The sequence below is a fragment of the Cygnus olor genome, chromosome 1 (genome assembly GCF_009769625.2).
Source record: "Cygnus olor isolate bCygOlo1 chromosome 1, bCygOlo1.pri.v2, whole genome shotgun sequence".
NCBI lineage: Eukaryota > Metazoa > Chordata > Aves > Anseriformes > Anatidae > Cygnus > Cygnus olor.
The window spans coordinates 29284202-29308839 of NC_049169.1; the positions used below are offsets into that span (position 1 = coordinate 29284202).

Here is a 24638-nt window from a genome sequence, read left to right on the forward strand (position 1 = left end):
GGTGCTCCAGCACAAGAAGTCACTTCAGCACAAGGGCCCAGGTCGGTCGCGGGCAGGAGCCCTGTGAAGGCAGGCTGAGGGTTGTTCAGCCTGGGGGAGAGGTGGTTTCAGGGGGAGCTTCCAGGCACCTGCTTGGACCTACAAGGTGGTCAGTAACATCAATGGATTTAGTTGAAAAAAGAGAGGCTCTGTCAGACTGTAAGAAAAATTTGAGGACAGTCAGGCATGGGACAGGTTGTCCAGAGAGGTTGTACAGCCTCCATCACTGGAGGTTTTCAAGACCCAGCTGGATGCTGCTCTGAGCAAACTGATCTGACCTTAGAGCTGACACAGCTTTGAGCAGGAGGTTGGACTCAGAGGCCTTTTGAGGTCCTTTGCAATGTGAATGGCTCTGATTCTGTCATTGATCAATACGGATTTTGTACACGGCAAACGCTGGTGCAATAAAGATTTCATTAGCCTCTATTGAGTTGGATCTAATCCAACATATTCCTAGTGATTTTCCAGCTGCACTTTGAAAAGCTGTGAATGGTATAGAGCAGTGGTATACCATGTTTGGCCTCTGGAATATGGAGAAGAGGTGAAAAAGCCCAGTTGCAATAAACTCAATCTGCTTTTTTTTTTTTTTTTTACTTGGAACATTACAGGGCATCCAGACTCAGCTGTCTGGCCAGCTAGGGATGGGGGCAAAAGGGGTAAAAGTAACGTATGTAACACTTCTGCACAGCTTACCATTTCTGACATCCTTGCTTCTACTTTCCCTGTCTCTCACTGCAGAAATATTAGTGATATTCCCATGTGTGAATAGCCAAGAGATCGTCCATAATGAACCTATTATCAAATAGGAATTTTTCAGAGTAATTTCTCTTTCAGTGGGTTCTTTTGCCCTCTTCTACTCTAAAATAAGAATTCTCTGTATCTCGCTACTATCAGTACTAGTTTTTGTATCAGCTACACCACTTAGCACCCCTCAGCAGATTGCAAAACAGAATTCTGAAAATGAAGTTTGCCTTGCTGGAACTTACAAGACTGCTAAGATCAGTGCAGTCTAGAATGAAATTTTCATAGGGCTAGGTAGGAAAAATGTCACCTGGGATCATCATCTTATTTTTGAAAAGAATTTTGGTTGAATACAAATGTGGCAATGTTGACATTTATTTAGCAAGAATCAATACCACCATAATAAACATCTAATTTCAGTTCTAGGATAAAAGGATTTTATTGCTTAAGCTTTTCTATGCACTAGGATATACAATGTCATTCTTCCAAACTACAATCAGTCTTCTAGTTTGTATCGAGTTTTCAGTAATTTTGTTAGATCATTAAGTAAATCACGGCCCTTATCTAGTCTCTTTCTTTATTTCTTGTTACATCTGAGGCTTTTAAAAGGAAATAATTTCATTCTTTTATATCTTGTGGAAGATTACATCTTCTAGATGTAAGATCAATGTGAGATCTAGTTTACTGTAATGTTGTTCAACATATTTGTCATATTTGTTTTCTTACAGTGAAAGATTCTTTTTAAGACTGAATAGGAATGGTTTGCCAAAATGTCCAGAAAAGCCTGAAAGACACTGTTCTCTTTTTGTGGTGAGTTATTCCTATTCTTAATCTTTTTTTGTGCTGTGTATTGAAAATAGTAGTTGGATTAAATTATTCTGTGGTTGACTCAGTGGTGCTCCCTACGCTTTTACATTGTTATGAATATAAATTCTAAAGCCTGGTTAAAGGGTATTACTGAAATCCCAAGCTGAATGTTTTCTGGCAATATGTGGTCACTCATATCTAAACTTCCATATGTTGTATATATATATATGTATACTTCCATATATAGCAGTCTTTCTCCGTGCAACAAGAACTAATCAGTTTTTATGCTTCTGCATTTTACAGCCAAAAGATGGTTTGTGCAGTGCTCTTTGTACTTTCAGGACATAAGGAACTGCACAAAGGCATCATTGCTGTTCAAGGCACACAGCGAGTCTTTTCTGTCCTCCCACTGTCCAATTATGCTGCTTTACAGCATATTCTAGCCCATGATATTGTAGGACAGTCATTTTAAGTGCATGACCACCAATTTAGAATGTTAAATGGATAATTTGTTAATTCCGTATAAATGAACTCACTGTTCATTTATCACTTTTGCTGGCAGCAAAAGCAATGTGTAAAGATCTTTTAAAATGTCACATTTTAATCAGAGTCAGAAATAATGAGGTTCTGCTCTCTTGCAGGATTTGGGTAGCAGTGAACTCAGGAAGGACATCTATATCACTGTGCACATTATCCGAATAGGTAGGTATAATTGTCTGTGAGTAGTAATCTGACATTTGGTAGATACACAGCAGTGAATAAAACTGCTTGAGGTCAGCTTTGGGTTCCGTTACATTAGTTAGGCCTTTGAATAAATTTGGTAAAGAAAATGCCTCTCTTCTGATGGGATTTGCCTTGGACTTCTCAGCATTCTTTTGTGTTATATTTCAAGTGTACTGCTGAGTTAGGTGCAAGATGTTTTGTTACTACTGCAAAACAAAATGAAGGTGTCATATGAACTGTCTTAAGATGATGGAGTTGTTGCTGGGGAGTCCACTCTTGTCCCAAAGAGAGCAATTTCAAACATCTTTTGTTCACTGGAGAACTTGCCTAGAAATGTAACGTACCTACTTAGCGTATAATATCTGAAGTATATCTGAACTTGTTCAGATAAATTTTGTTTTCTCTCTGATCCCTTTAAAAAGGGGGAGAGGGAAGGCAGTGGAGGAAGTCTTGTAATGATATAGGCAGATATCGTGTCCTCCAAAACAAAGCTGAAGAGATGAAAAGCATGTGTTACATATGTATTTTAAGAAGTTATCCTCTGGGTTGTACCGATTTGAAGCAAGAGTCTTTGGGTCTGCTTCTGACTTCTTAGATGTGATTTTTTTTGTTGTTGTTTTGTTTTGTTTTGTAAATGGTCTCCATAGCTACGTCAATGAAGTACTAAATACATCTCCCTATTTTTACAAGGTATTTTGCTTTTAAATATAGTCTCTCTAACATGTGCTGAGTTCAGAAACAACTTGTTACAAAGTAAGCATTATTTTACAACTTTGATGGATAACTTTTCTTTGCATTTTCGTGCTGTTCTAGTGTTTCATTAGAATATCAAAATACTGTATTTTTATTGGTAAGGACTGGGGAAAAGTGTGGTAAACTGATGTAACACAAGTACGTTTGATAAGAGTAAATGCTTAAAAGAACAGTAAAGAGTAGATTTTTTCCTTCTGTATAATTTTCAAATATATTCTCAGCCAAGTTTGTAAATGAAACAAATAAGTTAAAATAAGACATATATGCTTCATGGTGTATAAATGAACAATTACTCTTCTAACTGCTTTGACGTATAGGAGTGTTCAGAGGAGGCATTGCCCTGCTGCATCTGCAGCCAGAGGCTTTTCTTGTCAGAAGTTAAGACTTGGTGGGAAATATACATACATAGCTGTCAGGACACAATTGAATAAAATGCTTTGAAAGAGGGCAGTTTCATGTACTAGAAACGTAGGGAGAAGATTGATGAATTGTATTTAAATCAAATAGAAAAATATTTTGTTTCAATTCTCTTTTCCTTGGCTGCCTTTTTTCCGTATCGTAATTTGTTCTCCTGCTCTTCGTCATCTTTCCTGCCAGAGTTTTATTCTTCTTGATTTCTGTAGCTGGTCAGTTATCCCCTTGCTAGCTAGTTACCTGTTTGGAGTCAGTATTTGATTTCTAAATTGCAGTGGCTCAATCACAAGACCTCTCATATAAATCACAAATTACAGCAACCACGGTAAAATAATTGTTATTGGACAGCAAATGTTGAACACTCTGTCATGTCTGAGCTTTAAATTTAATTTGGTGGTGTCTTGAGTAGTACTGTCACTGGGCATCAGAAAGAGTTGTTTGGAGACTGGAGGTCATACGAGGATGAGCAGTGCCTCTGGTCTGAGCCCTTACAAGATCACCACATCTTTAGTGGGCTTCCTGGACCATTTGTTATCCTAACGTACTATAGAGAAAGATGGACCAGATTCGCAGAGAGTACACTTGGCATCGTCTGCTGTGACCTGTCACCATACGGAGCTGGATTGCTCTCTGCCTCCCATCTGTGGTTTTAAGGGACACAGTTCCAGGGATTATGCATCAAATGTGTATTTTGTTTGGCAGGACGAATGGGAGCTGGAGAAAAGAAAAATGCCTGCAACGTACAATACAGACGGCCCTTTGGCTGCGCGGTCCTCAGTATTGCAGATTTGCTGGCAGGAGATTCAAAGGATGACCTCGTCTTAAAAGTATACATGTAAGGAATGTTTTGGTTTTTTTTTCTTAGAAGTATCTTAGGGTAGGTTTACGTCAAAAACAGTGGTTTTAAGTGCAAATGTGAATAAATAGCTGTAGCTCTTTTCTATTCCAAAAGAGAGTAGTAGCTAATTTCTTTTTTTTTCTTTGTCACGGTTTAGAAAGTGTGGCTAGTTGTACGTGCTTATAGAATGAAAAATGAAGGTTGCATCCTTTTAGATCTTTGTGTACGTTTCAGCATTTATCACATCCTTGTAAGTGCTTCTGGAGCTGTCTTTTTATGGCAACATGAAGTGCTTTTAAGACTTGTTTAAACACCTTGTGCTGCTTAGGCAGCTAGTGAAAGTACTTTATAACTAGAGAAAAAAGCAGACAGGGTAAGCTATTATAGGAAGTGAATAGCAAAAGTGCGAAAGGCAGTTAATGCTGGAGAATAAAAAATCAAAAATAGATTTTGAAATGAAAGGTTCGTTAAATAGTGGATTTTGACAGATACTATTTGGAAGAAACTTAAATTTTCTATTTGTAGAAACACAGTGCATTTAATCTCCTGCTGATCTTGGACATTATAGTAAGAACCGTTTTGCGGAGTGGTCTATTCTAAGTACACAGACTTGGGACACATTTATCATGCACATGAGGAAGTTCTGCCTCTCCCAGGGTTAGCACTCAAGTCCGGAAGGCATGGTGGGCTTTCAGGCAGCCTTTCTCTTCTCCTCTGTTCCCCCGCTGTGCTGAATTAGAGCTGCTGAAGTTGGTGCTGCAGAAAAACTATCCAGTGTGGCAGTGAAAATGTGTGCTGGTTCTTATTTAGACTCCCAGGATGTTAAATTCAAATAAGTGTTTGCTGTTGGATAACAAATTGTTAAAATTATAAGTTCACTTATTATATTCTGTTTTCTAAATTTCGCCTGATTGTTCTTTAAAAAAGAAAAAAAAAGAAACCTGTCGATTGCAGATTTTATGCAAAGACTAATTCCAGTCTAAACCATGAATAGTGGCTGATTTTTCCTTGTGGAAAAGCAGCTACTAAATACATACTGAAATGTAATTTGGCCTTTCACTGTCTACCTCCTGAAGATCATGTTCCATTTTAAATAACTTCAAAGTGTACAGCACAGGTACAGAACAGCTCTGAGTTCCGTGTCTCTCCCTGAGTGTCACAAGACAGATTTCTGTGTGTTTTAGAGCTGAAGGATGGATCTATATAGATAATGAACTTGGTCATGGTTGAGTTCCTGAGCTTAACTGCTCCTATCTTTCTCCCACACTTTGCCACATGAAGCAGATATTTCCATGAGGCCTTTCTCAAATGGTAAGAGTGCTCTCACCCTTTCCATTGAGACATGCAGTTTCATGGGGCTTTATTTGCTCCTGTTGAGGTAATTCTGTGAACAGAAGAGGATTTGTGCACAGATATGTGGTGAAGCTGGTCTGAAAAACTTGTATTCCCATTTCAGACTTAAGAAAACTATCATTTTTATAGGTGCAACACAGAGAGTGACTGGTATCAGATCCATGAAAACATCATTAAAAAGCTGAATGCACGTTACAACTTGACAGGCTCTAATGCAGGTGAGTAAATTTCAACTTTTCTTTTTTTTTTTTTTTTTTCATTCTTAGGCTCTGTTCATGTGTAAGGCTGGTCAAATTATTGATCTGCATTGCTTGATGATTTCTACTTCTGATCTACGTTTTTATCAGGAAAACAAACATTGTTGAAATTATATATTATACTTCATAAAAAATTGACTTGGACCTACAGACCTTCCAGTGCTCTCTGCATTCCTACTGGCTAACTGAGCAAGATGCAAAGTTGATGTTTAAGAACTTATCAATAGTCCTCCATAGTCAACTGTGTGTCACTAAGTGTCATCAAAATAAATGCAGTTGGGAGACTTAGGAAATGGGAGATGACTGACCTTTGTTATTGTGAGATGGTGTCTTAACCCAAACGAGATGTTGGAGTTTATTTTGAAAATATATGTTCAACAGTCTTTAGTGGATGACTGAGAAGCACATAGAAAAGCTCATGGTATTTATCAGGGCTGAGGTTGTATATATGTATATAACCATTCTAATCTTATAATGTTATAATACAAAGTCTAATACATACATATATTTAAAGTTTAAAATATATTGGGCAATTAATATGCAATTAATATAGTGAAAATGCAAAAGCACGTTACTAAGTTTAGTGTTCTTAAACAAAATTATCCAAAGTGACATTTTATACTCATCCAAGTGTTCCTAAAAATACAACACATTCACAAGAGCTATGGGGTTATGCTATTTTCTTTTTTTTCTTTTTTGCTAACATTTCTATTTCATTAAAAGTATATAATTAAATATTATTAGTTTCTCTTAAGTATTTCAATGATCATAAATCAGAAAAATGTAAAGAATGAATAAAATGAATAACGTAAAAAATGCTCCGGGGAGCAGACTAGACCCGTCTTTGCCATTTCTCTGTAAAATTTTAGCTATGTAGTTTGTCCATTTAAGATTGCCTTAGAGTTATAGGCCAAGCTGATGGTTAGACATAAGCAAGAATGTCTCGCGCTTTCAATTGTTAACTCCTTTCAGTAGTTTATAAAATTACCAAGCTGAAGTTCAGGCTATGTTTTCATGCTGTCTGTTTATCTCATTTTTTCTTGAAATAAAAACAGTTTGAGACTAGAAAAAGGGGGATTTTTAGATTAAAACATTCGAGTCCACAGGACTGAAAGAAAACTTGAAATTTATCAGAGAAATAACCTCAGTGTTGGAGAGGTGCCCTTTTTCTTTCCATATTTAAAATCAGACTGGTATATCATTTGCTACTGATCGTGTACCTTCTGACCCTTAAACATGGTAGGGGAGTGGTGTGGTTTTACTGTCTTAATGGCAGGATCTGAAATACACCGGGAAGGGAAAAATCTAGTGTGTGTTGAGATTAAAAATCGTCTTTTTAAAAGCATTTATGCCCTTTTGTACAGCAATACCTGCTTACTCTGTGATATAATCCCTTATCTTATTCCATTCTCGTGAAATAAGAGTTCACCACTAAATACCCGCTTGTCCTAGGAGACGTTCAGTAAATTTGAATACTCTTAATTATGTGCGTATCAGCATGAAATACATGTGGGACATGAACTTTTTCCAGGTTACAGGTGCTGGAAACTAAAGCTGGGAAATGCAATACCACTTACACTTTGAAAAAGGGCTGTCAGGGGAAGGAAATGGGGAGTAGCGGATGTAAAGGCTGGAGAAGGAAAGAGGATGTGAGCAGTAATGTCACTTTGAGTACTGAGGAACTAAAAGATAAACCATGAAAGGTTATTTACATTGCATACATGAAATTTGTTCCACTGCAACTGCTTAGCAGCCTGAAAAAGCACTTGCAAGGCTTCAGCAGTATGTTCAGATACTTCTGCTGACACCTCATGGAAAATACTGTTGTTACACTGGTCTGTATTTTTTCTCTGCTGTCTTTGTCTGTTGTAGTATTGAACGGCTGGTTCTGATGACCCACTAGCCTCGTTTGCCATTTTGTAGCTGTCAAAAAATGGGAAGAAGGGGAAAATCTTGCATTACAGAAACACAGATCTTTTTTCTCTCTCAGGAACATTGTAGGTATGAACCAAACATAGGAAAACTTGAATTTTTGGTTTCTATCCCACTTCCTTATCAAATCACGTTAAAAACACTTAAGAAATGAAACACAATCAACACACAACAGCAAAAATTCATCAGACTATTGTCTCTGTTCTGGCCTTGTTCCCTCTTAACATTCTGTCCTGTACAGTTTCTTCCAGCTCAGCAGATTTTCACACACAGTTTTAGTTTCCACAAATGGGTATCACCCACTGCTGAAATAGTTTTATCAGTGAATTCAAATTATTCTTCAGCAAAAAAAATCTTCCAATTTTCTGGGGAAAACTGAAACTGACCTCAAAACATTTTGTGTCTTGCATGTAAAGCACAAAATCGTCACACTATAGGTTTTGTATTTAACATTCAAGTCCCCGTCCCCCAAAATGTGCTTTTTCTACTTTAACACATGACAATTCTTATATGTGCAGAATCCTCTTCTATCTTGTTCTCAACTTGCATCTAAAAAAAGAGGATAGAAAAAAGGCAAATGACAGTGATGTCTTACCACAGCCCAGGAAGGATCAGGGGACAAATGTTCGTTCCTTTTCCTCTTCACAGTGGATGCAGGACCGGTAGGACTCAGTCCCGTGGATAAGCTGGCATCGTTTGCCAGAGTGGGAACTGGAATGTGTTTTCTGCTGAAAATTCATGCAAAACAAACCCTGTAGCAGGTAGTCGATCAAATTTCCAGTCACCACTGGTATTTTCTTGCTGGTGTCAGGTATCAGCTTACTGGAAAACAGCTGATTGCCTCATATAAGAGATTAAACCATGAATGTAAAGGCCAAGTACTACAGCCTTTGCTGCATTAATAGCATTGTTATTTCTTATCTTTGGGGTGTATTATGTGTAGAATAAGTACTATTTGATCTAGATGATTTCTTAATTATTAAACAAACCAAGTTTCAGTAATCTCTAGAGTGGAGCTGACTAAAAACTATTTTTCCTATAATATGTTTCATTAGAATTAAAGGCTAGCTACTTTGTTTTTTTATTGGAAAAAAAAATCTGTGGAAAATGAATATTCCTACATAAAGATCACACCCAATTACACCAATCTTGCAAGGAAAATAACACATTTATATTTCTGTATCTGTAGGGCTAAACATCAGTGAAATATATACTGCAGATACAGAAAATGGTTCATGGCTTATCTCAAAGCACCGTATCAAATTGTCCTTTATCCCCTTCTTTTCATGCTTTTGTAGGCTGGCATTTTGCTGTTACCTTCATTAGGCAATTCATTCAGGTTCGGGCAATTCCAGTTTATACAGCTGCTGTGCTGAGGCTGCAATACATAAGCAAACAGAACTTCTCTGTGTTTGTTGTGTTCTTATTGTAGCTGTCTGAATTTTAAAATGCAAAAACTGGACTAAACTGGAAAAATAAAGCAGGTTTAACCTTACGTTTTAATTCAGATATAAAAGTTTCAAAAAGAAATATGTAATTTCACAGAAAAAAAATATTGCCTATGATGGCATAGTCATAAGTAATAGTGTATTTTAGACAGTGAAGCCTAGACAATGTTCTTGCTCTCACATCAGAGCTTGGGCTTCTGTCAAACGTAATTTTTTTCTGAAGGGTTTGCAGTGTGGGTCATGGTTGCAGATGTTGTTCTTTGACTGTGTGACTGCAGCTATACTCTGGACCTTTCTTGGGACTTCAGTAAATAAATAGTATTGGATGTGGACTGCTTTTCTCTTTAATAAAGCAGACACTAATGCACAAAGTGCCTTGTAAACTGTTATTGATCACATAATAGCTGCTTCATTTGCCCACAGAATTACTGTGCGTGAGTGAACCTGCCTGTTGATTTTTAAAATGGTTTGAAGTGTGTTTTAGGACAAGGGGCAAAAGAACAAGGCCAGATCTGTTTGTCACTCAGTATGGTTTTATACAGAAATAATAAATGAAAGTCAGTGAATGCAACTCTGATTGTACACACATATACAGAGGCATGGATTTCTTTCTTCTGATTCTTCTATCATGCATAACTTTGTATTCATGACTATGGTGCTACTTTTTTTTTTTCTCAGTTCTTTATACTTTTGAAAGTTGAAACACAATTTATTTAATACAGCACACCATGATGGAAAGAATGTCTACTGACTAGAGTAGTCTTTTGAGGTTTGAAGGTGGAGAGATTTGTCTGCAAAAATCACCTACTTAAAACTGTGAGCAAGTTACACTGCTAAACAGTGATGGTCCTTGCTGTAATCCCTCCTTAAATGCCAGCAGCATCTCAAAAGAACCTCCTCAAGTGCAAGATCTTCCTGTGGATACCTAAAGGTGTCTTTGATTTCTGCCACTGCTTGAAGTTGAGAATGGGAGGTGGCTGGGCACAACCAGGGCACTTACTTCCTTGGGATACGGGTGGTCTGGATTCCGCTGCCTGAGCACGAGGCTTAAAAAAATGCTGGAGCTGATTGCTGTGGCTCTGGTGCTTGTGCTATTTCAGGGAATATATAAATATTCACTGGGTTTACCATAATTTTTTTTTTACTCCAGTGATTGAAACATTGTTCAAAAAAAGAAATAAAATGTCTTGGTTTATACTCTGATTTGGAAAAGGATTTTCAGTCTGTCTCACATGTCTCAGGTGAGAATGCGAATCACTTGGCTTCTCAGACTTCCCTGCAGCAACTCTTCAGCTTTGTATACAATCAGAAAATATTCATTATACCATGGGGAGAGTGAAAATGGCTCTAAAACCTGCTGAATAGTGCATGACTTTCATAAGTGAGATCTGTACTCATGTCATCTTAGCAAATCCTATAGACGAGAGATTTAAACCTCAGTCTTGTGTTATATGTGAATATTCTCCCTAATGAATTATCTTATAAAAAGCATGTTAAAAATTATTTAAATGTACTTGCAAGTTCTTCTTTCTTCCCCCTCCTTTGAAAAGAAAGACTGGATTGCTTTATTTTCCTTTAAGGGGATCCAAGACATTCATTTTGGCTCCAGTTTTTACTTTATGTTCCTGACATTTCCAAGTGTAAGCTCCTGTGTAGATGCCAATTTAGATTCCCTTAAAACAAGTCTTAAAAAGCCACATGTGCCTGATGCAGTAGTTTTGGAGAGATAAGACAAGGGCACACGTGCTTTTCACTTGCTACAGCAAAGGAGGTGAAAATCCTTTCAAATCCTGCAGCGATTAAGTTACTGGTGTAAGAAATTACGAGCATATCTAGCTGCTTTGTAGCCTTGGACTCTTGTGTGGATTCCGCAAAAATAACAAATGTAATGGGAAGGTCTTTTCCTGTGCCATTATTTTGGAATGCTGTGATGAATTAGACAAGGGTGATGTAACCTAATTGCATGTTTACTGAATGCAGTATGGTGGTAGTGCAGCCAAAACTGCTCTGTGACTCCACTGAAAACACCGGTAATTACACATTAGCTTTAATTGATGGGAGGGCCTTAAACTGTAGAGGAGACGCATTGAAAATGGTGGGATTTCTCTTACCACTTCTGGCTTGAGAATGATTCTTTCCAATTTTTGATTTTTAACATGGTAGCAGTATTAATTTTTCATCTGTTGCATAGGAGTCAAAATACAGTTCTTGGAAAGTCTACATAAATCTTGTATGCCCTCTTACATACAGTTTGGATCATAAAAAGAATAAAATCAAAAATTACTATACTGTATCCCATAGTAGGCAGAAACAATAAGTTATTTTAGATATAGCAGAGACAAGATCTGAGTTGGGAGGCTGTTCTTCAGGCAAATCCGGGTTGTGGTTTGATTTGTAAAAGATGTTCCAAAGCCTGTCAGCCGCAAATTTAAATGTTTTCTGTTTTCTTTAAAACAGAAAGATGCACAGGTAGATTCTTCAAATTAATGTTTTACTGTCATTAATAAATGCAAACATGTTCCCATGATAGCTGTGCATAAATCTGCAGGCATACCTGAAGTGATGCTGCGTAATAAAAGAAAGGTGCTTAGTAAGTTGTCAACTGCCTAATGCCCAGACTGAAGTGTGGAGGGCTTGAAGCCCGCATTGTTACCAGATGTTTGCCAGGAATCCCATTCTAAGGAAGGATAAACTGTCATCAGAGGGGAAAGTTACTCATCAAATCATACAGTAAGTTAGGTTGGGAGGGACCTCAGGAGGTCATGTGGTCTGACCCCAGCTCAAAGGAAAAACGGCTTCTGTTTTCGTGGGAGCTAACTGTTTTGAAGAGCAGGAAGGTTGCTCATTCGAAGGCAAATCTCACTACATTGCTACTATTTTAATTCAACCAGACCAAAGTAAGTTTCATAAAGCAAACATTCATCATTTTGGAGAACTATTGTTCCCAAGTATAACGTCAGTTGGTACTGAAACTCAGGGTAGCTCAGTGGTCATTGAAGACTTGGTTAGAGAAGGCAAACCATGAGGCAAACCAGCCCAGGGCATGAGCCCATACGACAAGATGCAAGCTCTGAGACAAGTATGGCAGTGGAGGCATTTAGGTAGAAACAGAAGTATGTGCCCTGGGGCATTATGTCTTCCTTCACCTCTCTCTCTCTCTGCATTCAGCAACTTTTTGACAGTCTAATAATCTCTTTTCTCCATGGTTACGGGGTTGTGGTTGACAGCAAGTTGAATATGAGCCAGCAGTGTGCCCTGGCAGCCAGGAGGGCTAACCGTATCCTGGGGTGCATCAAGCACGGCATTGCTAGTCGGTCGAGGGAGGTGATTGTCCGGCTCTACTCTGCGCTGGTGCGGCCTCACCTCGAGTACTGTGTGCAGTTCTGGGCACCACAGTACAAAAAGGACATTGAACTGTTGGAGAGTGTCCAGAGGAGGGCGACGAAGATGGTGAAGGGCCTAGAGGGGAAGATGTATGAGGAGCAGCTGAGGTCACTTAGCCTGTTCAGCCTGGAGAAGAGGAGGCTGACGGGGGACCTCAGGGGGGTCAGGACCTGAGGGGGGAAGTCTACAACTTCCTCGCGAGGGGGAGTGGAGAGGCAGGTGACCTATTCTCTGTTATCACCAGTGACAGGACCTGTGGGAACGGTGTGAAGCTGAGGCAGGGGAAGTTTAGGCTAGACATCAGGAAGAGGTTCTTCACCGAGAGGGTGGTCGCACACTGGAACAGGCTCCCCAGTGAAGTAGTCACTGCGCCAAGCCTGTCTGAATTTAAGAAGAGATTGGACTGTGCACTTAATCACATGGTCTAAACTTTTGGGCAGACCTGTGTGGTGCCAGGAGTTGGACTTGATGATCCTTATGGGTCCCTTCCAACTCGGGATATTCTATGATTCTATGAAATACCGAGAGATTTAAAAAAAAACAGGTGGAAAACAATATACTTTGGCTGTTTCATCTCCTATTTCATCAAAGGTAAGCTTTGGCTTATAAATTACTTGATTCAGAGGGGAAACCTTTTAGAGTTAGTATATGTCTTCCAGTGGTGAAACTGCAGAGGCTCCATCAGGAACATCATTTTTTCACACTTTGTATGATGAAAAGCTACAAGAGATGAAGTGTAGCAGGGAATTGGTAGCTCAGCATAATAATTTATAGAATTAATATTTCTGTGAACAGAGCTGTAGTAACATACACACAGTATTTTCTGCATACAAGAAGTAGTGCAGCTCTGTTTACATGACAGTAGCCCAGCAGTAGGGGTCCAACCTTATAGCCCCCTTGGAGCTGTTGCAAAGAAACCTTCTTCCTGTGAGTCGATGTGTGTAATGTCAGATGGGAAACAACGCGTTCATTCCCTGCTGGGAGCAGCTGCTGGCCACAACAAGAAGGTGTAGGCTCATGGTGGAGAGACGGGTATAGTAATGGCTAATGGAAAATGAGGAGGAATGAGGGCAGGACTGGTAACATGAACCTGACGGAGAAGAAGGAACAGAACAAAGTACATAACTTCTAGGTAACTCCTGAGCTTATGATTCATCATGTCAAGCTGTGCCCTGCATCTGTGCACAGCTGAGAACAGCAGCTCTCTGGCATTTGTCTGTTCTCTGCAGAGTGCATGGATGTGTCAGCAGTGCTCTGAAATGTTTTCTGTAGCTGCACATCACTAACATTTAAACAGCAAGTGCATTTGTTTAATTACTTTAGTTCTATGACAATTTATTAATCTGCCAGTTTTAATCTTTTGTTAAATTTTGTGACAAGGAGATTATGCGTATTCTATTTTGATGTGTTTAAGAATTAGTTGTCACTGAAGGCTGCTATTTGAAATACATTTAAAATAAGAACAGCAGTCTTATGTGCTTCACTGTAAGTACACAATGAATTAAAGCATTCTTTTTTGCTCTCAACAAATGCTAAACCTGAAAGATTAAATAATACACAGAATTTGCGCACAAGTTGTTGCTCAGGATCATTTGTCCCTGAATGACAAGCCATGTTTAGAGCAGGTTTTTAGACGAGGATTTGTAGAACCTTACTTTTCTAGTTATGTTTTTCAGGATGGATGATACTGTTCAGCTATCTACTGTTAAACCCTTTTTCCAAATTCAGGAGTAAACAAATCTTTAATGTTTGTAACCTAATGTAGCATGTAGTATTAACTATGGTAATTTTGGGATATTAATCCATAAAAATGGTGGACTCACAAACCACTCAGAAATAATTTTCTATATTTACATGGGAGTCCAAGCTTGTGTTGTTGTTCTTTGAAGGTTCTTGTTTTACCAAAAGGACTTCAAAAGTCAGGTTCAAGATAGATTTTTGGTGTAGTCATCCATAAGTGTCCTTCATACAGCATGACTTATATACTGTGCTGGAAATGAACAATTTAATAAAGTTAAATTCAAACCGTACTCTCAGATGTTGCAGAAAGGCTTGTTTTTAGAGAAGAATGAAAAATGTGATATTCTGCAATGCAGTGACACACACAAAAAACTAATGACTTGCTGTTCATCTCAATACTGCAATTATGCATGTGATTGATCTGGCACCCTGAAATTCCTAGGTAAGTCTACATAACGGGTGTAGCTGGCTTGTATTTCCATCTTTGCACTGGGTTGTGTCTTATTACTGAGTTTTTTCTAAGCTGTTTCCAAAAAATTACTCTGCTTATTACTATTATATAGCATTATTGACTTTCTTAACTTTATATACTGAAAGAATAATACGTCTAAACACAGCTTCAGGTGATAAATTTAATGAATGTTCATGCAAGATATTATCTCCTCCAAGGGTTATAGTTACGAATTCATTGCTAACATTACCTGGGCTTTTACGGTTTTAAAAAGTTTTTAACACTTTCTAGAGGTCTCAGTCAAATGTTGACTGTTTCTTAATTTGAAACATGCCATGTACCTAAATTTCTCATGCAGTTGCATGAAAGTTGTTTGCGTGACAGAGCTGCACTTCGTGAAGGAAAAAACAGGTGTTTTCCTAGAACCTTTTGTATATTATTTGCAATGAAAGCAATATAATACACTGAAAATTGTCAAATTGTCTGTTTTGTGCACAGCCTAGTATTCTAACAAAGCTGTGTAAAAGTGTAATTTTAATTTTTTTGAACAAGATGATTTGCTTTTGCAATATAACAATATAATGTGGCAATGGGAATTGGCATGCTATATGCATTGTTAATAGAAAAAGGGCATTAATGGGCTTACCCAGGTAAGAACTGGAGAAATTATTGCTGAGATCTTTGTTGCTTGTATAAGGAGATTAGACTACAATAGTCATTACCCAGTTGCCTGTATAAGGAGATTAGACTAGAACAGTCACTTAGCCTTCTGGTCCTGTAGCCTTCATCTTATGGTGTTTCTGGCAAGAAATACTTGAGGTACTGCAATCTTCCCTGTAAAGAAATTCCAAGCCAGTTTTCCTGTGATAATATAATGCTATTTCCATTTATGCATTTATTTTCCATGTGAATTAAAAAAAAAAAAGTGTGAGGGAGCAGAAATCCTCCTCTCTTGATGGCCTTTCTGACAAAAGCCTTAGGTACAAGAGTTCATTTAATTTGTGACCCTCAAGAAAGTTGTAAAAATCTTGCAAAGGCTGTTTTTCTTGCGTTCTTATCTACTGAGCCAAAAAAAAAGAATGTAAAGTTGAGGGAAGGAGTAAGAGTTTGGAGTTTTGCTCGTTCAGAATAACCACAATCCAACCTTTAACAAGGCCTGCAGGGATTGAATTTACCTCTCTTTTTCTCTCTGTTCCCAGACTGTAATTTTTGGGATTTACTACACAGATTTTGCTGTGACCAAATTTCACAAGATATATACAATTATTTTTCCCATATCACAATGAACTAATAAAAGATTTTGTTCACCAATTATAATATGAAAATCTACTGGTTTTATCTTTACAGTTGTATTTTGGGCATTTTAAATACTATGAGAAACGTGAACACCTGTATGCTTTCAGAATATTTTTAACACCCTTAGGCAGCTTTATTTGGACAGATGCCTTATTTTATTACCTTTCTTAAAATACAAACATTTCTGAATAATATTCTCTCTGTTTTGGTTTGGTTTTGGGGAGGAAGGGGGGTTGTTTTGTTTGTTTGTTTGTTGTTTTCTGTCAGCTTCCTGAGCAGCTGCTAGGCATTTTCTTCTTAATATGATCTAGGATGCTCTGTTGCCAGTAGATAGAAGCTGAATGTAAATGCTTTCCCCTCCTCCAGAAGCTCAAATGCAAATAAGTGATGTGTAAGTATAATGAACAGTTGCCTTTTGTTATAACTAATTGCAGAAATCAATAATGCAGTATAAAAGCTGCCTTAAGCTAAAATCACGTATCTAACAGAAATACAGGATGCTTATTCAGCAGCTTGTCAATTTTCTGTATTCTCTGTCATCTGAATGATAAAAATAATCCATGGTGAACTATAGTACAAGTTAGCTGTGAGAAATCTCTACCATTTACATAAGAAGTAAAAGCAGATCTGTTTGCAGTAGCACATGTAGTTTTGTAGCAATATTTTCAAAACTGGAGTACATGAAGAACGATAATTAACACAATAGGTTTTAATTATGAAGGAGGTACTTTAAACATGAGGTAAGTAATCGGATTTTTTTCGAAGGGGACAAAGCTAGACCGTGTACTTAATTAAGGAAAGTATGCCAGTCATTTAGAGACTGGATCATCATTTTTATTTTCATATTTTAGCTCCAAATGTTCTAGAAATGGAAAATGTATACTTGCGAAGTTTTGGATAGATTCTAGGTCTCAGAAATGCTTCAATGATCATATCAGCCACCATCAGATGCCACATGTGGTGGCATTTTACAGTTTTCTATTTTGCTTTGTCCATGTACAGCTGTTCCAGCAGGAATGCTCAATTTTTTTTAATTTTTTTTTATTTTTTGAAGCTGAACTCGTTAGAGTTGGCTTATAATTTTATAGTCTAATGAAGGAACTTACATGAGAAAAAATGGTATTGACATACATCATCAGAGTGGAATTAATTGAAACTGAAGGATATTAATTTTGTTATAAGACAGAAAAAGCATTCATGTTTTCATAAGAGAAAAGTTAATCAATTATCTTTCTATTTTCTTATACAAAAAGAGTACCTTTATTATTTTCATTGCATTCCTTTTCTTTGAGTATCTTCTCCATCTCCCCCAGATTGGCTACAGACCAAATTGGAAGCCTGCTCCACCTTGACTCTGTCTCATTACTGTCTGGTGATGAAACGTTCCTTTCTCAGAGCAGTAATCTTATCTCCCCCCTTCCCTCCTTCTCCCTAGAGATAGCTATAATTTCTTGCAAATTGAGTTCAGTGGCTCTCTAGCCATTACAGAGATACACAAAATTCTGCTAATATTTTGGTGAGGAAGGTGGTTTCTTTAAACTAGTCGGTGCCTCCTCATTTCACTTTGTTTTGCGGTGTGTCTGAGCGAGTTCCTCTTCTCTTCAATTGAATGTGCAGGCAGTGTTATAAAAATCTGAATGGCTCTGTGGTGTGTCTGCATAATTTAAATTGTATTAGTTAAATTGATAGTCTGGTAACTTGATTTATGATAAGGATACAAACTCGTAAAGTGTCCCTTGTAAAATGTGTATTATTCTGTCTTTGCAAAATACCTCTTCCTCATCATTTGTATTTCAGATAAATGCTTCCTCAGTCACAATGAGTGTCTAGTTTCTTTGTCAAGTGGTATTTTTGTAGACCATAAATATGGAATTGATATCACATATAACTGGCCACAGGTTTTGTGTTTAGCTGACAGCACAGTCCTCAGGACCTCTCTGGCTTTGGCTGGCTGGACTTGTCTTGGCCTGCCTGCAGATTTGTTTTGACTTGTAACAGCATTTATCTAATAACAAACCAATAAATTATATCTACTTTATTTTAGCTCTTACTTAGCTTTGTTCAGTTTTACAGTGCAACACACATTGATATGAATACTTTGTGCTTTGTATCTAGTAGATATAACATGTAGCTACTGTGTGTAGAATTGACTATATGTAATCGCACAGACTGAAATGGAACACTGCTCTAGTTTGTTAGTAATAGGTGATAAATTTCATTAATCTCCCTTTGCTGAGTCTGTTTTGCCTATGACAATAATTGGTGAGTGATCTCGCTGTTCTTATCTCAACCTTGGGCCCTTTTACTCTATTTTCATCCCCTTTTCCTTTGAGGAGGGGGAGTGAGAGAGTGGTTGTGATGGAGCTCAGCTGCCCAGCAAGGTAAAACCACCACAGACATAAGCAGGCCACCAAGGGTTTGTTTTCTGGTCTACACTGATAGCAATTGTCACTTCTCCCTAGAAGTTTTTAAGTGGTTAATCACAGAACATATTACCATTACCACGATAAATAATGTCCGTTATTAAATTCAGTCCTTAAACTAGAATAGACTTCACTGAACATTTTTCCTTGTAATATTTGTTTATGCACTGATTTGGAGATGCGTAGGTGAGCTCTTTTTCATGCTAAGAGAATGGAAGTCTGGTTAGAGCATCACATTCTTTGGAGATGCCAAAATAATAAAATGTAAGAGTAGATAAGAGGAAGAACATAAAAGATGTTATGCTAATTAAACCTCTGATCTCTTCCAGGAAGTAGGCTGAACTAGTAGTACTTAGGACAGATCTTTCAGGTTGCGATTTAAGAAGCATCAGACTCCAAGTAAATTCATTCAATTAAACAGTTACATGCTCATAGGGAAAATTTCTTCCAAAGCCCAAAAGACCAATGACCTTGTTGTTCAGTTTGTTTTTTACTTAAGCTTAATCTGAAGTTAATCAGTTGTCTCTTTATCTCCAGTTGTTCAGTGTATATGAAGAGTTTCCTCTTATCTTCCCCTTGATCTGTTGACACATAATATGCTGTAGTAATGCTGAAGGTCAGGGCAGATTAATCTCTGCAAACTGTATCACCCTGACACTTGTCTTGGTGATTATATTTGAAATAACCAAAAGGCATGCCTGTTGTTTTTGCTAATTTCAGCAGTGATGAAGTATTGTGTTTGCAATTTGTTTTGTATACTGCAGATATAATAGGTGAAGTTATGCTTCCTAAATTCTAAAGCAATAAATGTTGGGAAATGATTATATTATCACCCTTGCATTTTGCATGTCTATTAGCAGACATAGAAAAGAACATGATTGATTAAATCCGATGAATATTGAAAAAAATGTAATTTCAGTCATTATGGCATTACTTTGCCTATGTAACAAATATTGATTATGGTAGATTTGTTTATTGGAGTTTTTTTCTTCAAATTTTGGATGAATAATTGTATTACTTTGTGTAAGGTGAAATGATGCTTCGTAATGAGATGTCCCTGTTTTTCTGATGGATAGGGAGCACCATGGTTGCACCTTTTTTTACATACCAATGAAGGCAGTGTTGTGTTGATGTAAACGAAAAAATTAAATGGTAGCAAGTATTACCAATTGACATTTCTCCTAATTGACATTTCTCTAACTTTTTTTTCCAGTTAAGGTCTCTGTCCATCTCTATTGAGACAATTTTGATCTGATGTGTCATTGTAGTTCAGTTACACATCAGTAATAATCTGCTAATTCTTTTTCATGGGTAGTTGTTTTCTCACCCTTCTGGATTTCTGGGTGTTGATACCATTCCCAAATACGTTAATACTATTGATATTACTAAATATAATAACATGATATAATAGCTTGTAATAATACGATAATATAGTAATAATATAACACAGAGTAATGATATAATAGCTTGATATTACTAAACTTCCTCTCAGTTGTCTGACCTGTCAGGAATGCATATATACTTGCAAACATACAAAGTTTTGAAGAAGTAATAATGATCATAGTCTGTTTGAATGTCTTATTTTCCTTTGTTTTTCTCTTCAATTTCAGGTCTGGCAGTTTCTCTTCAGCTGCTTCATGGAGACATAGAACAGATTAGGAGAGAGTATACATCCATGTTTACCCATGGAGTATCCATAACAAGGAAGCTAGGTTTTTCCAATATTATCATGCCTGGTAAGTTTAAAAGAACAAATTTTCCTTAAGCAGCAGGAGGAAGAAATTATGAGAAATTACTGATCTTTCAGTTGCTTTCGAAACAACTATCTCATTCTAAAAATCCTTAAACTTTTCTGGAGACTTTTATGTTTGTTTTTTTTTTTTTTCCTGATGTAAATAAAAGTAAGCTATATCCCAGAGGCCCCATCAGATTAGATAGTTACTACATCAATTTCAAAAGGGCATACAGCCATAGGAGTCTCTTTTTGAGAGATGAAACTCTACTTTATGGAAGTGAAGGTGACTGAATACAAGACTGCTGAGCTCTGTGCAGAGAAAGCAATAACCGGCAGAACATTATGTTCTTCAGAGCTGGTTACTTCCTAAATAAGGATTCACAGACTTTTACTGACACTGTACAGTTTCTGGTTTCACCAGGTTCGTGCCTCAACTGATGAGATAGAGATACTGGAAATAGGTCATTGTAGGGATGTGGAGACTTTATTTTGAGCAGATTGTATGATAGTATACTTCAACCTGTTTAAATGCTTGAAGGAAGGAGGGTTGAAAGAATGTGTCAATATGTATGTGAAGAAGCAAATATAGGAAGAAGACAGAGGTAATATCTATAGTTCCTTCCAATAAATGATTTTTTTTTAATTTAATGGGTTGCAGGAAGTTATACAGCCAATGTCTTTGTAAAGGAAAAGCACTCTTACAAGCAGATGAGTTAAGCAAGATTTTTGTGTTACTGAGAGATGTTGGAGGGAGGAGCTCATAGCTTTGTTTCAGCTCTGAGTCCACATGCAGTGCCTTGACTCTCTTGGATGTAAGTCATCCTCAGGACTTGGAGTTTTTTAATAGTGACTATTTCTTCTTTGTAAATACATGCTTTGCATTCCTTTATACATACATTAGAAGCAAACTGAGGTTTGAGGCAAGAATATGTAAGCTTCAGTGGTTCACTAATCAAGGAAGTCATAATAGGTATTTAAAACTCAGTAATGAGACTCGGCTTTAGCTATAAGCATGTACTTCTCTTGAATTTCTGCCTGAAACTTGACAATTGAGAATTCACTCTTGTGTTCTTACTGCCAATTAAACATCTGTCCTTCTGCATCCCTCGTCAGTACTACTAATCACTTAAAATTTTCACAGAGCACAAGTTAATAAAACAGGTTTATCGTTATTATGAAAATATTCTGCTGATGTCACCACGATATTTAGAATAGTAAAACGCATGAGTCTGGTACCATTTAATTTAGAGGTAGATTATATACGCATGTTTAATGGAAGTCTTCAATTGAAGTCTTAAGGCTTTTTAGCTAGGTTTTTTTTTGTGACTGTTGAATTTTTCTTATGAATCAAATGTGTATTGTAGATAATATGGCTGATAACAATGGAAACAGGTTTACAAAGCTACAAAAAGCACACTATAATTCCCATTAAGAAACCTTTCTCCATTTACTCATTATTTATCTATGATTTAATGGCCTTCTGCTCTGTGTTATCAAATTTTCTCAGTCCTTTTCTTAGTTCTTATTTTCCATTTGTGTAATAACTTGATGTACTGAACTGCTAAAAGCATGTTATAGCAGAGTACTGTGTAGTGAGCTGCTGGAGGAGTTTTCCAAACCAGAATCAAAGAAATGCACATGCTCAGTTTGTCCTTTTTTATTGAAAATATAATATATGGATTTTGGTGTACTGCTTTTTCAGTCAAAATGTATGCATACCTCAGTTTAGAAAAAGTTCAACTTTTAGTCTGTGTTTGTTGGCATAGAGGAGATTTCTCCCAAAGAGAAATAATCATCTCATTCTTCTAACGACAAGTTCCAAGGGCTAACCAGAGCAGTGTGCTCTAGGCAGTGAAATGCCTGCGGGAGCCTACCCTTTAAAATGATTTTTTCTTTTAAAGCTCCCCTTTCATTTTGTTTCTCTCTAGTGTCTCTTTTCAGAGATGAATGAGAGAACTTCATCTTTTGCCACTGGAAATGGTCACTAATTAGGTCTTTTTTGTTGTTTTTTGTTGAAATTGAGTGTGTTGCTCTGGCTAATTAGCACGTAGGTTAGGGTTCTGAACGAGACTGTCTTGAATTATTTAGTAAGAAATACTACATGCTGCTAAACTAAAGTATCTGTTGTATAAAGTGCCAGATTTTAAGACCACCTCCTATTTTGGCATATTTAAACTCTAACTGACCTTTGTTTTACATTGTGTCAGTCCTTTTCTTTTTAGAGGTTTTGCTTCTAAAAGTAACTAGGATCAGCATAGGTGCCATACCGGAGTCTTGATGACAATAATAATGCATATTTTTACGGAGCAATACTTTTTATGTCAGTGAAGACTGACAGGGTGAAGCCTCTTTTCAGGATCAATGGAATTTTTTAATGAAGAACTTCAGGTGTTTTAAGACATGAAGTAGATGAGTAAAAAAAGGCATATATGATTCAAAAAAGGCTGTGAAATAGGTAACTCACTCTATTCTAGACCGCAGAATAAGGAAAGGAAGTAAAATAAAAATGTCATCTTATGAGCCTAATCAATATACATTTTCTAGGTTTAACAAGGATATAAGGGCACACTGTATGCAACCACTAGTACTCCCTTTTCCATCGTCCTTGTGTGGCAGTTGGCAGATGTGCAAGCCGATAGTCTTGGAAAGCTTTGTACCGCATCAAAGGACAACTGTGCTTACACTCTGAATTTCTATCTTAACAGTTCAACGTTTCCTGAAAGGACAGATAGCCTCATTGTTACTTATATAAGTACACTGGATGTCTATGAACATACTGAACTTTTAGAGAAATACTTTAAATTAATGTACATAGTAGTTGATAGAATGTGAGAGCCCTTTTGTATATTTCTATACATAACTGTACCTGCTTTTTTTGCTCTTTTATATTCTGTACTCATATGGAGTTTGGTTTCAGATTTAACTTACAGCATCTGCATCACTGCCTAACATGAGTGCTGTGTGTTATGCTCGTGTGTTCTGGCACATATGCATGCACTTACTCTTTTGCATCTGTGCAGAAGATACCTAACTCCTTAAAGAAGCCTGATCATTAGCGTGTGTTGTATGAATATTTTAGAATCAGAACAAACCGTAGCACAGGTGTTTGTCTAAATGAAGATTTACTGGAAGGGCCAGAGCTCTCTGCTGGGGCTGCCAGTTGTAAACAGACTGTAAGCTATCATGTGGTAATCATCAATAGAGTTGCACATCTTTATTGTGCTTGTCAAACTAGAACTGCATCTGGTTTACTTTATTTAAGGTAGAGTGTTATTAATAGTGCTAAGTCTACTATTGTTAGTATTTGTCTTACTACTTGGTACAGCCAAAATCCATTCAGTGTGAGACACTAGCACATAAAGTAAAATAATCTTGTGGATTTCTGTAAGAATTATTTTTTCACTAAGAAATACAGTGAGGCCCAACCATTGTTTCCTGAAATTCTACCTAGAAATTTGTTCTATGTAGCTTTCTATATAATATAAAAGAGAATTCTGAATTTAAACAGCTAGAGATGTACGTTTGAAATAGTATATATATTTTATAGCATCTCACCTTCAGATGCCTTAGTCCATAAAATATACTGCAGTGTATAAACAATTGGCCTGTTGACTGACATCTCAACAGATTTTCATAGACAGATATCATTTACCCATAGGCACCCTTTTTCAGTTTAGGATTTCAGATGGTGGCATTACCACTGCTGAGATCTGACCACCACTTCCTCTGAGTTTGGATTAGCATTTACATTTCTCCCTGTACATCCAAAGTATTAAACTCTTTTGAAACTAGAAGAGGTTAAAGAACTGACAAGTCAGCACAATGGTATTACATTGACCACTGTTTTCCCTATATGTAACTGTAAGTGGTCTACAATGCTGCTATCTGTATCTGTGCTAGTCAGTCCTGACTGGAATATTCTTTGATTGTAATACTTCTCTGAATTTTTTGGTCCTCTTCTAATCCTGTGATTTCCCTTCACAAATAGCATAGCTAAAGACTCTACGTGAAGCTGCAGCATTAATTTCTGTAATAGAATTTTAATGCTTCCAGACTTCTCTTATGTTTGACAAACAACAGAAGTTGTGTTTTGTTTCTCAGTGTTGTCTTTTATAACAATTTCTGGTCATTTAGCAGATACAATGAGCTGCCTAGGATGTTTCAGTACTTTGAAATTGCATACAAGCTTTTGTATGCTTAATTTAGGAACAGTAACTTTTTTTTTTTACCATCACAACTGCATTGCTTTACATTTGTCAACTTTTAAATGAATGAGGATTTTAGCTCACCAGTTATAATATCTC

At 37.0% G+C, this 24638-nt stretch overlaps 1 protein-coding gene across 5 annotated transcripts in view; it reads left to right on the top strand.

Moving 5' to 3' along the window:
* The window catches only part of DOCK4 (dedicator of cytokinesis 4), a 249294-nt gene that overhangs the window by 118575 nt on the left and 106081 nt on the right, over positions 1 to 24638 (top strand). For all 5 annotated transcript variants that reach the window (XM_040550612.1, XM_040550631.1, XM_040550644.1 and 2 more), the window contains exons 9-13: positions 1509 to 1590; positions 2229 to 2289; positions 4180 to 4312; positions 5798 to 5886; positions 20210 to 20335. In XM_040550612.1, coding sequence (XP_040406546.1) covers positions 1509 to 1590; positions 2229 to 2289; positions 4180 to 4312; positions 5798 to 5886; positions 20210 to 20335 — 491 coding nt within the window. The remainder of the gene's footprint in view (positions 1 to 1508; positions 1591 to 2228; positions 2290 to 4179; positions 4313 to 5797; positions 5887 to 20209; positions 20336 to 24638) is intronic.